Here is a 15,189-nt window from a genome sequence, read left to right as displayed (position 1 = left end):
TACAATCATTTCTCAGAATATATCAAATTAGTGTATTTTTGGATTATATTTTGTTAGAATGTGTGGTTTTCAAAGTTGATGTTTGAATTCCTAACTTGAGTTTCATGAAAATGGATTCAGTGAAGTTTGCCTTGGGATTAGGATAGAATTTTCAACTTCAGAAATAGCTTGAAACAGGCTTCTGCAATTGTGAAGCACATATTTTTTTTTTGTGATGAGGTGTTCTTAGTATTGGTGACTATAAATATCAAAGTATTGTTTAATTTCAATCAAACAACATCTGAAAAATGTTGAAGATGCTTTACCTCCTGCAGTAACCAAGACTGAATTCTTTGGTTGTGTATATGAATGTCGTGGTATCCACATATATACACATGTTTATATGGGCATGTGTGTCTACTTGTGGAAGGCTGAGGTTGATATTGGGTGTCTCCCTTTGTTCTGCTTTGCCTTATGTAGTAAGGCAGATTCTCTCACTTGAACCCAGAGCTTGCTGATTTGGTTAGTCCAGCTAACTGGTTTGCTCCAGGAATCCTGTCCTCCTCTCCCATTGGCTAGGATTAGAGGTGGGATGCCACTTCTCTATAAAATGAATGTGGATGCTAGATTTCTGAACTCTCATTCTTCAGGTCTTCCTTTCTTGTGTGGCAAGTGCTTTGCTTCCTGAGCCATTTCCCCACCCCAATACTTAGTTCCTTATAAATTATATATATATATGTATATATATTCTACATAAATAACATATAAACAAATAAATAGCAAATAAATTTGCAAATAAGGAAGCTTGACAAAGCCTAAGGAAAGGTATTATTTTATCTTTACCTAAAATTATAACTAATACATGAAAATATACATGTGCTATACATCTTAAATGAAGTTATGCCACTTGGTCTGATAGTGTTTTCATGAGAGCCGAAGACTATTGAAAGCTAAACCACAGAATCAGGCATGCAAAACCTCAATTTGAGTTTGTAGGTCTGGATAGTCCGTGTGACTCCCTGAACAGTATAGCCTATTGCTCTTGTCTTTAGTTGCTTCTCACAGGTTGAAAATAAGTCCCTATTCCTGAAGACTGCACACTGCAAACATAGGACTTGGGAAATATGTGTTGGATCTAAACAAAAAGCTTCTTCCTGCAGTCTAGCTTTTACAGTATAAGAAAGTGCCAAGCCAGTCATCAAGGGAGGGAAGCAATCAATACTTTTATGCAGCTAGGATATATATGTATCATACCTGGAATGACCAGAATGGCAAGATGTTCTGCAAAATGCAATGGCGACATTCATATCTTAATGATAACTAACAGCTATTTAATTGGACTTAAGGCCTACTGAACAGAAAGGAAATCACACCTGGTACGAGAAATCTAGCTACTCAAGACTAGTTAGGTTATGGATCTTAGAACAGTAGAGCTATCAGTTAATAGACTAGAATAATTCCTAAATGTATTACAAACCACACCCTATAATCACAGATAAATGTAGCTCTCCTTCCATATCAAAGAAAATTCTCTTGGCAATAGGTGGAGACCATCAGAGAAAACTATTAGTAACCATAATGCAGAGATCAATTGATAATGGAGAAGCCAGTCCCCATGGATGTACCTACAACACAACTCATATAAGGCTCAGGGAACATCATCAAAGAGGGGGCAGAAAGATTTTAAGAGTGAGAGAATTATGAAGTATGCTGTGAGATTGCTTTCTCCTAGAAATGACGGGAAAACTTCATTCGTGAGTATTAAATAATATGGCTACCTAAATAATACCTGATCAATGACAATACCAATATACATGTTAACACAGAATAGGGGAATCTCACAGGATCCCACACCTAGACAAAGAGCTACAGGTAGTTAGTGACTGTTAAGAGAGGAAGAATTGATGGGAACTTTTGTAATTTAATAAAATTTACTTAAAAAAAAAAGAGAGAGGAAGAATTACTCTCTCCTAGCAATGAGATGTCTAATTGGTTATCTAATGCAAAATGGTCAACCCTGAAATTAATCATATAGACACAAGCAACAAATCCTGGTTTAGAAGTTGTATTTATGCATATTTATATATGCAATAATAATCATAATAAAAGAAAAAGAGGCAATCAGTTTGAGTGGACATTGGAGGGGAGTAAAAAGAGGAAGAAGTGATGTAATTATATTTTAATTTAAAAAAATAAATAAGGGGTTGAAGAGATGATTCAGTGGCTAATAGGACTTGTTAATCTTACAGAAGACTTGAATTTGGTTCTCAGTAACCACATGCTGGTTCACAGCCATCTGGACCTCCAATTTTATGGTATCGGATGTTTTCTTTTGACCTCTATGGACACCAGGCATGGCATACATACATGCATTCAGGCAAAATATGTACACACATAAAATAAATAAATAAATAAATCTAAAAAGGAATAATTAAGTAAATAGACACATTTATCTCATTAGTATAGAAGCTTGCTTTCATCTTTTATAAATATTGAAATTTTATATATGCCATGAAATTATTTTTGAAAGTTCTTTGTGATCCATAATCAGTAAATGTTTGATTTATATACCTATTTTATTTCTCTGTATATCTGAGGTAACAAAAATATTTCTTTGGCAAGAAATTGGCAGGGGTGATGAAGTTTACAGAACCATGGGAGAGCTTTGCAGCTAGTTCTGGCTAAGGCACTATATGAAAAGAAATAAAGAGAACCATTTTAGGTTTAATAAACTTCCTACTTACTCAGGTAATATTATATCCTTCTTCACTCTTTGGTGGGGTTGAAAACTAGATAGTTACATCATTTTATTACTAATTTTTAAAAAGAAACTCACAAAAGAGATGTATTGTTTATAAAGGTTGAGGGACATAAAAGACTTCCTTGGAAGTCTCACTTTTGCCTTTCAGGATCAAGTATTCCGAAGTAACTGTTTCATCAGGATGGGTCCAGCAGCTCAAACAGTATTAGTGCCTACTATTGTAATGTGCATTTAAAAACTAACAACTATCAGGACTTGGCAATGTACCTCCATTGATAAAGTGCCTAATGAAACATAGTTCCTGCATCAAATAAAACCAGGAATGGTGACAAATGCCTATAATCATAGCTCTTATAAGGTGGAGGTAGGAGGATCAGGGCATTTTCAGTTACACGGGTGCCTTCAGATGCCAGCTTGGGTTACATCAGACCATGTTTAAAAACATCAACCAATAGCATTTGTTGTTTTAAACCACTGAGGACTTGGGGTTGTTATTGCTGAATAACAGTGTTTAGCCTCTTTTCCCCTCTCACATCACAGGAATTGTTATTGTATATAATATGTGCTTATAAGTTTACATGTATTCATATATTCTAGAGACAATAATTTATTGAGCTAGGTGATAAAAAGTCAAGATTGCTTTCCAATACAGTAAGGGATTGAAGGATGGCCACTGTTTTCCACTCCTAAGACAGAGGCCACCCAGAGACTGTGGCTATTAGAACCTCCAGAGAAAAGAGGAACAACTAAAGAGAGAGTTGTGGAAAGTCTCATATGAGGTAAGTCTTAAGCCATAAAGTTGTATTAAACTCAAGTTCCATGTGGTTTGTGTCATGTATTGTCAGCATACCACTAAACAATTCTTGTAAGGATAGAAAAAGTTCAATTACAACAGCTGAGAGGAAAGAAATTTATTTCAGCATCTAAGCACTAGATACAACATCAGTGTTTTTCATTTGTCATATCATTAAATCATGATATGATACCCATGAGACCTGATTTTTTTAGACAAGATCACTGAGGTACCAGGGACATTGAGTAGAACTGTCATGTGTCACAGAGTTGCAGTTGCTGGCATTTGCGTCAGCACCAAATTTTTGAGGTCTAGTCTAAGACCCTGTGGTCAATGATACTTATTCAATATATTTATTACAATACTAAAGAAGTCTTGGTCAAGCCCTCTACTTTTACCTTGAGGCTTGCAGACCAAGTCAGCTCACCACCGGATCCATTGTTTTGAATCAGTACAGGCTTCATATGTTTAGAACAGATGGTGAAAGTTGAAACAAGAGCTCTTTAAAGAGAAATTGAACATAACTGAGATCTCTAACTTTATTTTTTATTCCGGTGTTTTCCAATGAAGACTCCCATTCATGAATATGAATAAGTTTAAAAGTCCATATAAAAGACTATGGTCAAAGATGAAACTGCCTTCTTATTTTATTACCCTGTTGGGTTAAAGGCAGAGACATAAAAGGAACACACTACTCAGATCACATGATAGCCGTACCATTTCGGGAGAATCTTTTCTAGAAAATCTTTGACAGAGTAGCTTGACTGTTGGCAACTGTAGAGGGACTTCAAGCCTTACGAAAAGGCGGCTCAGCTGTGACTGGAGGAGAAACCCTGAAGAGATGGGATCCAGTGTCTTCAACTCTTTCAGAAGTTTGTCCCACAGACTGGAGCTCCGTAGGTATGACTTGAGTTCTTTTCTGACCAAAGTGAGGAGGAAAGCATCTTCTCTTGTCCTAATACTTGGCCTTTGAACAATTTCCTAACACGACAAAGGACAAAAATGTGAGCAGAGCTCTGAGACAAGACCAGTAAAAGCCTAAGGAGGAAGCAGAAATCACTGAGGTAGGTGTCACAGATTGTACCTGCAGAGCTGGCCTAGGATAAGACAAGATGGTACTTTCATTAGTTTAAGGGGCTCCAGATCTGTTCCTTAGGAAGGAAGGAAACAACCCTTCTGAGAATACATGCACAGGCTCTTGAACACCTAACATTGTCTTGCCCAATGCACTTAAAAACATTTCATCTTGAATAAAAATTTAGAACAATACATTTTAAAGACTTGCCAGATTGACGAGCTTAGTGCTAAGAGTAAAACAAAAGATGAAAGCTGAGTCTAGATTAACAGGACTGCAGAAGCCCTAGTGGGAAATTTGGAGTGAAAAAAGTTGAGACCTATGGGGTTGCCTGTAAAGTCCTCAAGAAAGATTTGTTTCTATCAATCTGCTGAGCATGTGGATTATGACATGTCAGTCCATCCTCAAAGTTTCTAATTAATATTTCTAATGAAAATACACTGCCCATGAGTAACGCTCATCATCTGCACAGCTGTAGGAAACAAGACAATAATTCAGTATACACACCTCAGGCTGGCCCATTCTGTTCTTGGTTATATGTTCCACAGACAAGTCTCTAGAATTTCTTCTGGGGAGACAGTGTATATAGGATAGAGACTGGTCTCCAGTTGGTACAGAGCTGCAGTAGACGTTTGCTTCATGGGAAGTCTTAAAGAAACAAAGAGAAATATAATCAAAGGGCAGAAAAGCAGAAAGGAAAAGAAAACAAGGAGGGGGAACAGGAGTGAGCCAAGGAGCTCCTTTCAGCAAATAGCAGTTCTGAAGGGACTTCAGTTCACGCAAATATTGAGGTCCTGAATTTCCAGTGAAGAAGGCATTCCCTACACCAATTTTATCAGTAGACAATTAACACATGTTGAACAAAAATGTTAACAATATATTGTCTTTTCTAGGCAAGAAAGGTGTCTCTGATAGACACATATAGAAATTAGGTAGAACAGGAGGTGTTTATAAGCAAATGTGTGCTTTTATCTGAAATAGGAGTCTGTGTAGGATGTTTCAAATAGCAAGTTTATAAAGGGTGGTAGAGATAATTGTGAACTTGGCCCAAAATGAAAGAAACTAAAAGTGTTACTCTCCAAAAGTATTTTTAAAATTTATAAAAAAAATTAATGGGTTTAGGGCCAAGGTTAATATATCATCTATTGTGCCATAGAATATGGTGAATTATTGATTCTTCATACTTTTTCTATATGTTGGTTTATCATATTAACTATTGGGGCCTTGTTGTCTAGGGGTGATTGATCTGCCTAGAGATAGCTATATCCTGAGGACAGTAAATGACTTACTTGGAAAACATGTTCCATAAGCTAACTAGATGCTGCCTTTATGTAACTTTCATACTTTAAATTAATGACTAGCTAGTACCATGATTCAGATACACAGGAGCAATCCATCCATCCAAGGTTGGGGGAAATTCTTCAACCTAACCAGTAAGCTGTTTGTGGAGTCCTGCCTCGATGATCCTGAGAAAAGTCACAAATTGGCCTCTGTTTTCCCTCTAGTCTCCTTCAGCCCCTTGAGTGAAGTGGTATTTTCCCACATGCCCTAAATGGGACAGTGTAGCAAGCTTTCCCAAATGTAGTCACACTTTCCTTTGTGGGACCACCAGCTCCCCAATAACTACATGGAGATTTAAGATTAAATATGAAAACTCGGCCTTTAGCTTAGGATTTTCTCCAACTAGCTCTTATAAGCTTAAAACTTCAGATTTTATTAATATACATTTTTCCATTTGGTGTGGTTATCTCTCCTCTGTACAATGTCTGACTTGCTGCACATCTCGATGGCCTAATCTGTGCACCTAGATTCCTTCTCCTCTTCCTCTCTCTTCCAGGAAATTCTGCTTAGATTCTCCTACCTAACTACTGTCTGTTCAGCCCTTTATTAAACCAGTTAGAAGGTGCCGTGGCAAAGATACATCTTCACAGTGTATGAAAAGATTATCCCACAACATTTCTCCCTTTTGTCTAAATAAAAAGGAAAGGTTTTAACTCCAACACAATAAAAGCTATATAAAATAAGGACAATTGTCTGGTAAGAATTATTTTCACAGTGTCTAGCACTTCAGTATTTGGAAAATTTAGAGAAGATATTTTATTATCTATCATATCTTGAAGAATTCAAAGTTTTATCCCTAAACCACATTTTATCAAAAGTTGTGTTGCCAACATAAACTAACATTTTAGATCTTAAAACATTTTCTAGATAAAACAACTTAAGCTTTTATGTCCCTCAACCTTTATAAACAATACATCTCTTTTGTGAGTTTCTTTTTAAAAATTAGTAATAAAATGATGTAACTATCTAGTTTTCAACCCCACCAAAGAGTGAAGAAGGATATAATATTACCTGAGTAAGTAGGAAGTTCATAGCAAACAACTTCCAAAACTATAGAAATGATAGAGACATTTGGCTCCTTGGACAGTCACCCAAGTTTTCTTTGCAACTTGGGGGCATCCATCTTCAACTTATAGGCCTAGAATATCTGACAGACAAACTTTTCTGTTAAGCAAGAATTTTTGAAGCACTGTCCTACCTTGTTTGGCAATGATTGATAGTGACCTTTGATAATGTTGTTTTGTGTCCAATTTGTACAGCATACTGTCAGCAGTTGAGACAGGGACAGTTTCTTTGCCCAGTGGCTAACTTTGTCACAAAGAAAGCAAACTGTATATTAAGTATCTTTGATGCTCATCATCCTTTTTTGAAGTAGATTTGTGCTGCCAGGAGCAGATGTGTCTCACTGTCATGAAAACATTTTAAATCTCATATTCTATAGGTGTCTGATGTGTTTGAAGACTCTATTTAAAAATACATCTCTGTTTGATCCGAAAACATACCTACCATGGCTATAAGTCTGATTGTTACAAATGACTAACTATTAACCTACATTCCTTATTTATCTTAAACATTTTTAAACTTAAATAGCCTTTAAGAACTAGAAGTTGACATTACATGCATAGGTACAATACCTTAAGCAAGAGAAGAAAAAAATGCCTTAATTTGGATCAATATACAAAATTCTCTATAAATTTTAAATATTTGAGATCAGTAGTTGCTTTTTAGTTTAAAAATAGATTCAATAATCTACCATTTTAGCCTATCATTTTTATATCCCACCGTTTTTTAAAATTTCAGAACAAGTTTCTTGAATCTAACCTCATTTGCTTAATTTTTCCCCATCATGACCAATAACAATTTGCCACCAACCTCCATCCTAAACAATGACAAACATCCATAATTTATTGAATGGCCCAAAAGCTTCCACCTCACTTCTGAGGAATGTGGACACCATGTTTTCTAGACTGCTTCCTGTTCTGTGGGAGTGACAGCACCTTTAGGAGGCCCAGAGAAGATTACACTAATGGTCAAGTCCTGGGAGACCTAGCTGTATTTTTTTTTCACTTTAGTCTCTGTGTGATGGGAAAGTGTAAATCTTATCTGAAGTTCTGGCTGGAGTAGTCTATGAGGCTGGACCATCTCTGTTAGCAGCTTTGCAGTTGTTTGAATGTAGAATTTTGAAAAACCTGCAACAGAGTCATTTTGAGAGATTGGATCACCTGAGCTACTTACCTTCATTGGTGTTTGGTCTTTTTTTTTTCTGGAAAATACAAACTTTTACATTAATACAAGTATGGAATTGAGGTGTTCACAAATTAGCTAAAGATGATTATTTTAGTTTTATGTTTGAGCAGGTAAAAGGCATCTGTCACTTTATAACTCTGTTTGAAATGCATAACCAAACTGTAATATAAATCTCTGGAGATGTCTGATGAAAGGATGACATGTAATAATAATTTATGAGGATTCTGTAAACAACAAAATTCACCCATGTCTCATCCAGTCTCAGAGATGGTCCCACATCAAGGGATCAGCTTATATGTCACCTATCTTGTACTTTTTCTTGTTCTTTTCCTTCATGTTTGTAGCTGAGATTTTCAAGAGATCTCCCACAACCAAATTAGATTTTTATTAATTTTGAATAAACCTGTAGCTTTTTGTTTCCTGTGGAAACAAAAGTAAAACCTCTCCCCCAAAGCAGCATGTTTTCTGACTTCCATTCTGAAGTTAAGACATTATTTTTTAATGTATTTCTTCTTTTCATTTATCCTTTGTGTCTTTCACATCATGCATCTCCATCCTGTTCATTTTGCAATCCCTTGCATCCACCCTCTGCCTTTGCAACTCCCCCAATAAAATAAAAAAATAAGAAAATAAGAAAAGAGAGAGAGAGGGACAGAGAGAGACAGAGAGAGAGACAGAGAGAGAGAAATTGAATCTAATCATGGAAGCTGTAGTGTGACACATTGAGTAACACAGTAAACACTTCCATCCATATATCTTTATTTGCAAATGTTCATTGGTCTGGTTCAAGGGCTCTGATTTCTACTACACTATCAATGCTGGGCCCTCACTGGAATTCCTGTAAGTTATTCTGTTGTTGTCTTGGATTATGGAAATCCTGAAGCTTTGGGTCTGCAAGTATCAGTCGCTTCACATCCTCCAGCAGATCACAGATGTGATGGACATTGGGTTGGGCCAACATATTACCTTAGTTCTGGGCCTGGGGAGTTGCAGGGTTGGTCAGTCCACCAGCTCTTCTTTGTCCTAACCACCAGAGTAAGCTCTCCTGCCTTATCCTGGTGAGTTCACCCTTTGTCATGAAAACAAGGGGATATATAGGTTGCTTCAATATAACATGTTTTCTACAATCAAATGTCTCTCAGAAACATTTTCCTTTGCTCATTAGCATTCAAAAATTTACTCTTGATTTTAGCCAAATGGCTGAGAAGCAATAGAATTCAAAATTTTGAAGTTACCGAAGCAACCTACAGGATCTAGGAACCTTATGTATTTCCCATCCTTGCTTATTTTTTAATTAATTATTTACTTTACTCTCTCTTTAAAGACTTTATTTACTTATTTAAAAACTATTCATTTTATGACTGTATACACCCTGTTTCTTTTCTTTCTTTAGCAACTACACACATTTTTAAATACAACTTATCTGTTCAGAGTTTTTCTCAGTTTTGACCTGACTCTGTGTGTGTGTGTATCTGTGTGTGTGTGTGTGTGTGTGTGTGTATGTGTGTGATCATGTATGTGTTTATGTGTGTATGCATCTGCAGTATTTTTTAGACTACATGAGTAAAACTTTAAATTCTCACACCAACTTCACCACAACTCCACTTACCACATATTGCTGGCGGCTGGCTCTACCCCAGCTCTGGTGGACACACACCAAGCCTCATGCCCATGGTCCCCAACAGACTGGGAGCCTTGTCTATCTGTCCTAGCCCTGGGAAGTATGTAAGGCCATGTTGTTTTTAAATAATCTCCTGACACAGGCTTCTCGAGTGTTTGGCTACATTAAAGGGGCTGCTTCTTTGGATGCTTCAAACACCAGGCCTGCTTGAGAGTCCAAGGTTACCCAGAAGCCATATCTGACTCCATGTTCAGAATGTTTATTTTCAGCAGTTGCAGGCCCTATGTGGATTTACATGCCAGACATTGAGTACCATATGTAACAAGCTTTCTCAAATAAAGCCAGACTTTCCTTTGTGGGAAAACCAGCTCCCTAATAATGACATGGAGACTTAATATTAATTATGAAAGCTTGGCCTTTACTGTAGGTTTTTTACCAACTAGTTCTTATAACTTAATTAGCCTGCTTTTATTAATCAACATTTGGCCACATGGCTCAGTTACTTCTCTTTATCACCATATTGCTGCATCTCACTGGCATATTCTGAGGGCCTAGATTCCCTTTTCTCCCTCTCTCTCCTCAGATATCCTACCTATCCTCTCCTGCCTAGCTACTGGCCACTCAGCTCTTTATTAAACCAATCAGAAAGTGCCTTGGCTAAGACACATCTTCGCAGTGTACAAAAAGATTATCCCACAACAGGACAACATGTCTTCTTCTCCCTTAGAAAAAGCAATCATTTGTTTCACACTATTTACATTAATTAATTTATAGTCTAGACTATACCTGATTCCAACTAAATCTGGTAAAAATCCAGATCTTTGGATTTCAAAGATTAGTTAGTTTCAGTGCTAGGCAATTGGAGATATTATCAAAGGAACTGTGGCAACTTACTGTTTTCAGTCAACTGACAGTGGTGACAAATAATCATCAACATGACAGCAACCAAGAGGTGCTTTGTAATTATGAATTATTTTAAGACATAATCAAGAGTCTCTACAGAGTACACAAGAATATCAGTCCCAGAGTATTCACATAAAGAAGAGTTATTTGTTCTGTGACATACTCTGAACAAGATACCATATTGGGGACTTACATCAATCAATTTTACTCTTATATCAATGTTGTGGATAGATGCTATCAGCTGCTTTTTACAACTAGAAAGCAGAGGTTTACAGAACACACATGTGTGTGTGTATGTGTATGTATGATATGTGTATGTATATATAAAAGTTTCCTTAGTCTCTGTCAGGCACTGTGATAGGCTCTAGAATGAACAGAGCAGAATCAGTTGTTTGTCTTATAACTTTCAAAGAGTGAGATGCACAGTAAAGAACCACAACAGTAATACAATAGAGGGTAGAAAAAGTCCTATTAGGACAGCTCATAGATCCACCTAACAAGGACTTAGGAGACCAGGTCAACAGGCAATGGCACCTAAGTCTACTCTTGAAAAAGAAGTTAGGCTTTATAGGCTAACAACGGGGTAGGAATGGGAAGGGCAGAAAGATGACAGAAAAATGGAAGTGAATATAGAAAATGCTAAAGGAGTACACAGTGTACTAGCAAGAGGGAGAGATCTTTTCACAGTCTAATTTAACTTTTGGAACAGGCGAAAGATAAAGCCGCAGAGGGAGACCAAAGGGAGGTCATGAATTCCCTTTAGGACTTCCAGGGTCTGTGCTTTATCCAAGGGCAACCACAAAATCTTGCTTTTAGATGGCAAAACAGAGTGCAGTGACTTCAGTCAATGCTAGTGTTGTTACATGTGCCTGTAAGAATTGTGAAAAATTAAGCTTAAGAATTTCACACACACTTAAGTTTTCTTGGGGTTATTAGAAATGTTGGAAGTCAAATAAATCTTAAATATTGCTCTATATGGGTCTAATTCCATTCTTATGGATGTTCAGTTTTTCAAGCTCCCATTTATTGACGATGCTCTCTTTTCTCAGTGTGCATTTTTGACATCTGTGTTAGATATCAAATGGTTGTAGTTACGTGCACTTATGTTTGAGTCTTTTTTTTTATTGCTCACTTGTCTATCTATCTTTTTTCCATGCTACCACCCTGCTGTTTTTATTCCTACAGTTTTTTAATATATTCTGAAATCTGGACTTCTAGTACCTTCAGAATTGTTCTTTTTACTTAAAATTGCTTTGACTCTTCTGGGTATTTCATAGCTCTAGATGAATTTTCGGATGATATTTCTATTTCTGTGAAAAATGTTGGGATATTGATTGAAAGTGCATTGATACTAAAATTGTTTTCTTAGAATGATCACTTTTATTACATTAGTTCTACCAGCTCATCCCATGGTGGGTATTTCAATTTCCGAGTGTCTTCCTCAATCTCTTTCTTCAAAGATTTAATATTCATTAAATTTCTTTGGTGGGCTTTTGTAGCACTCTCCTTAGTTAGGGTTATTCCTAATATTTTTGAGACTATTGTTAATGAGAGTATGTAATTAGGAATAAGGTCATGAACTTGAGAGGGAGAAGACATGAAGAAAGATGGAAAAAGAGTGAGATGGGGCAGAATGGAGTATATCATGTATGAAGTTCCCCCAAAATAAATTATTTTAAAAAAATGAACAGCATAAGAAAATTATGGAAGAATAAGAGAATTTTGTTGATGGGGTGAAATTTTATTTTAGTGAAATAAAATAGAGAGAATCAGGTGGAGAAGTTTGAGTTTTATAACAGAGAGATAAAGATTAGCAATGAATTTTAAATGTTTGGAGGCGAAGCTAAAGCTGATAGGTTTTGAAGTTCTTCCTAAAAGATGTGGCAAGCACACACACACACACACACACACACACATACACACACACACACACTATTTAATTAACATTAATAAACATTTTTACTACTATTATTTTTTGAGATTATAAGGAAACTATATCATTTGCCCTTTCCCTTTTCTCCTTTGAAGCCCACTCATGTATCTCTCCTTGCTCTTTCAAATACAGGGCCTCTTTTTAAAAGTTAGTTGATGTTATCTGTGCATAAATTTGTATATATGCATAAATATATATGCATAAATATATATACATATGTATAGTTTTAAGAATACATATATATTCTTTATATATATTATACATAATATATATATATATTACAGTAAGAAAAATACATAGCACAATAAATGAAAACCCAATAAAGCCAAAATATAAGAGAAAAAAAGGCCTGAAACAAGTTTATACTTTGGAGACAGTCCAGCCAATTCCAACTGGGATCAATTAAGTTTGACTTAGTTCACACCTAGAGATGTGAGTGCACATGGTAATTGTCATAAACCATCCACACATTAGGTGTTACATGGCAACATTTCTTGTCATAGCTGGCCTGTACAAAGAGGGAGTTTGCAAACAAAAACATCCAGTAGTGTGAAGATCTTTAAAATCTGTATAGTAAGAGAGAATGGGTCGCTAACTATATTCTTAACAGAAGAAACAAAGGAAAGAGACACTGGAAATGAATAATGTAAGGAAATCAGGGACTGGACATCAGATTATGGAGTGAGAAGACAAAAGTATGTCTAGATTCTTGTCGGTGCAACTGAAGGAGTGCAGAAGAACCCATTTGAAATCAGGTCAGAGGAAGATGAACACGATTGAGGAGTCTGCTTTGAACATGAAGAACTGAGCTAAAAATACAAACATATCTGTTTATTCACCTCTACAGTGAAGGCAAAATCATAGAGTTCTACTGTATAACTGAATGCCAACTTTGCAACGGGGCTTTGAAGAGCACTGTAACAAACTGGCTGTGATAGCTATTAAAATGAAAGCACTCACACTTTTATTTTCATACTGCCAGATGCTATAAGCACTCTAATTCATATTTTAAAATCATGTTACTGCCTTTGATGTTAGTCATACATTCTTTAAACAAATTTTTAGTAGAGAAGTCAGAACTGATGTTTCTGAGAATCTCTCTCTCTCTCTCTCTCTCTCTCTCTCTCTCTCTCTCTCTGTGTGTGTGTGTGTGTGTGTGTGTGTCTGTCTCTGTCGTGTGTGTGTGTGTGTGTGTTTGAAACATTTTCAAGGGTCTATCTGTAGGAAGAAAAAGATTAGTTACATAATAGTCCAATTCTCAACTTAGAAGACCTTTAAGATCTCTGAGTCTCATTCATGTGGGAGGTTAAGACTTGTCCTGTTGATTTTTAGATGTTTTACTATTCCTAAGCATATAAAGTGTTGTGTTCTTATAACATGTTAAGCCTTGCCTCTTACTAAGGCTACCCTTTGACCATCATCTGCTATTTGCTGTTTGTTTGCCCTCCTTCCTGCAGTACCGGTCTTTATCAATAACTTCTCTTTTGGAGCAAATTAATCTGTCCAGATTGTGGGCTACATCCCAGGCTTATTTTTATCTGTGTGTGAGTGATAAAGATCTAGAAGTTGTTTTGATTGGTGTGCTTCTATAACTACAGCAGGATTCCATTTACCACTTAGTCAAGGTGGTAATGAGGGTTTCTGTACCAGGCAACTGTGGTTGCCATCTGGCAAGCCAGCATTACATGCCTGCCTGGCAGACAGAACCAATTAGTCAGTCCCCACACATCCCAGGAGGCCTTGCTGTATTTGGTAACTGGTGTCCCACACTGAGACTCTGATAAACCCATTATGAATTCTAAGTGGAGAAAGGAAGTCATTTCCCTTTGGTATCACAGAACCAGCAAAGAATCCAAACCACGGAAGTCCATGAGTTGAACTGCTGAAACAGGAAACTTCTTCCGGGTGGTAGTGATAAATGCATCCTCCATGTCAGTGAGGAGCTATATGTAGGGGGAACATCAAAGTTAGAATTAGCTTGTTGCTATGAGGGCTTTGTGTTCAACCAAAGGAGTAAACTCAGTCTGGGAACAACAGGGCCTAGAATCTGAGCTTGCATCATCCCAGTTGACACTTCTCAGCCTCATGATACTGCCAAGACAACTGACCTCATCTGTCAGTCCCCTTCTCTGTGAACTAAAGAAGTAAGTGTTTCTGGCATCACTGGGTGATTTGGGATAGAAATTAGTTAATATATATAAAGATTTGACACACAGCAAATCATGACTGCTAGCTTTAAATGTGAGGAAAGAGCTCTTACAGTTATGGAATAAGACACACTTTTTTCATGTTAATGGAAGAATCCTTGATGTGAAATTAATTGAACAGGAGAGCAAAGAATACATACAGAATGATTCTCACTCTGTGTCAACATATAGAGGGTAGAAGAAAATGAAAGCAACCAGAACTGACTTTCATCTTCTACCTTCTATACGTTGCTGGGCAAGGGGAGAGCCCTGTTCCAGACCAAGAACTCAGTCATGAGGAAACTCTATGGAAACACAGACAACTTGGAAGAGAGTCGCCGTCACCAGTC

The 15,189-nt window shown here is 36.7% G+C and overlaps 1 protein-coding gene across 2 annotated transcripts in view; it reads right to left on the bottom strand.

Annotated features, from left to right (window-relative positions):
- Nucleotides 1-15,189, bottom strand: part of C3H1orf87 (chromosome 3 C1orf87 homolog) — a 74,594-nt gene that overhangs the window by 38,672 nt on the left and 20,733 nt on the right. For both annotated transcript variants that reach the window (XM_048453454.3, XM_048453455.3), the window contains exons 4-5: nt 5,116-5,256; nt 4,251-4,514 (exon numbers count right to left, since the gene is read on the bottom strand). In XM_048453454.3, coding sequence (XP_048309411.3) covers nt 4,251-4,514; nt 5,116-5,256 — 405 coding nt within the window. The remainder of the gene's footprint in view (nt 1-4,250; nt 4,515-5,115; nt 5,257-15,189) is intronic.

This window comes from Myodes glareolus, chromosome 3, assembly GCF_982192425.1.
Source record: "Myodes glareolus chromosome 3, mMyoGla1.1, whole genome shotgun sequence".
NCBI classification, from domain to species: Eukaryota; Metazoa; Chordata; class Mammalia; order Rodentia; family Cricetidae; genus Myodes; species Myodes glareolus.
Note: the sequence above shows the minus strand (reverse complement) of the source record. Positions and strands in the feature narration are given on the sequence as shown.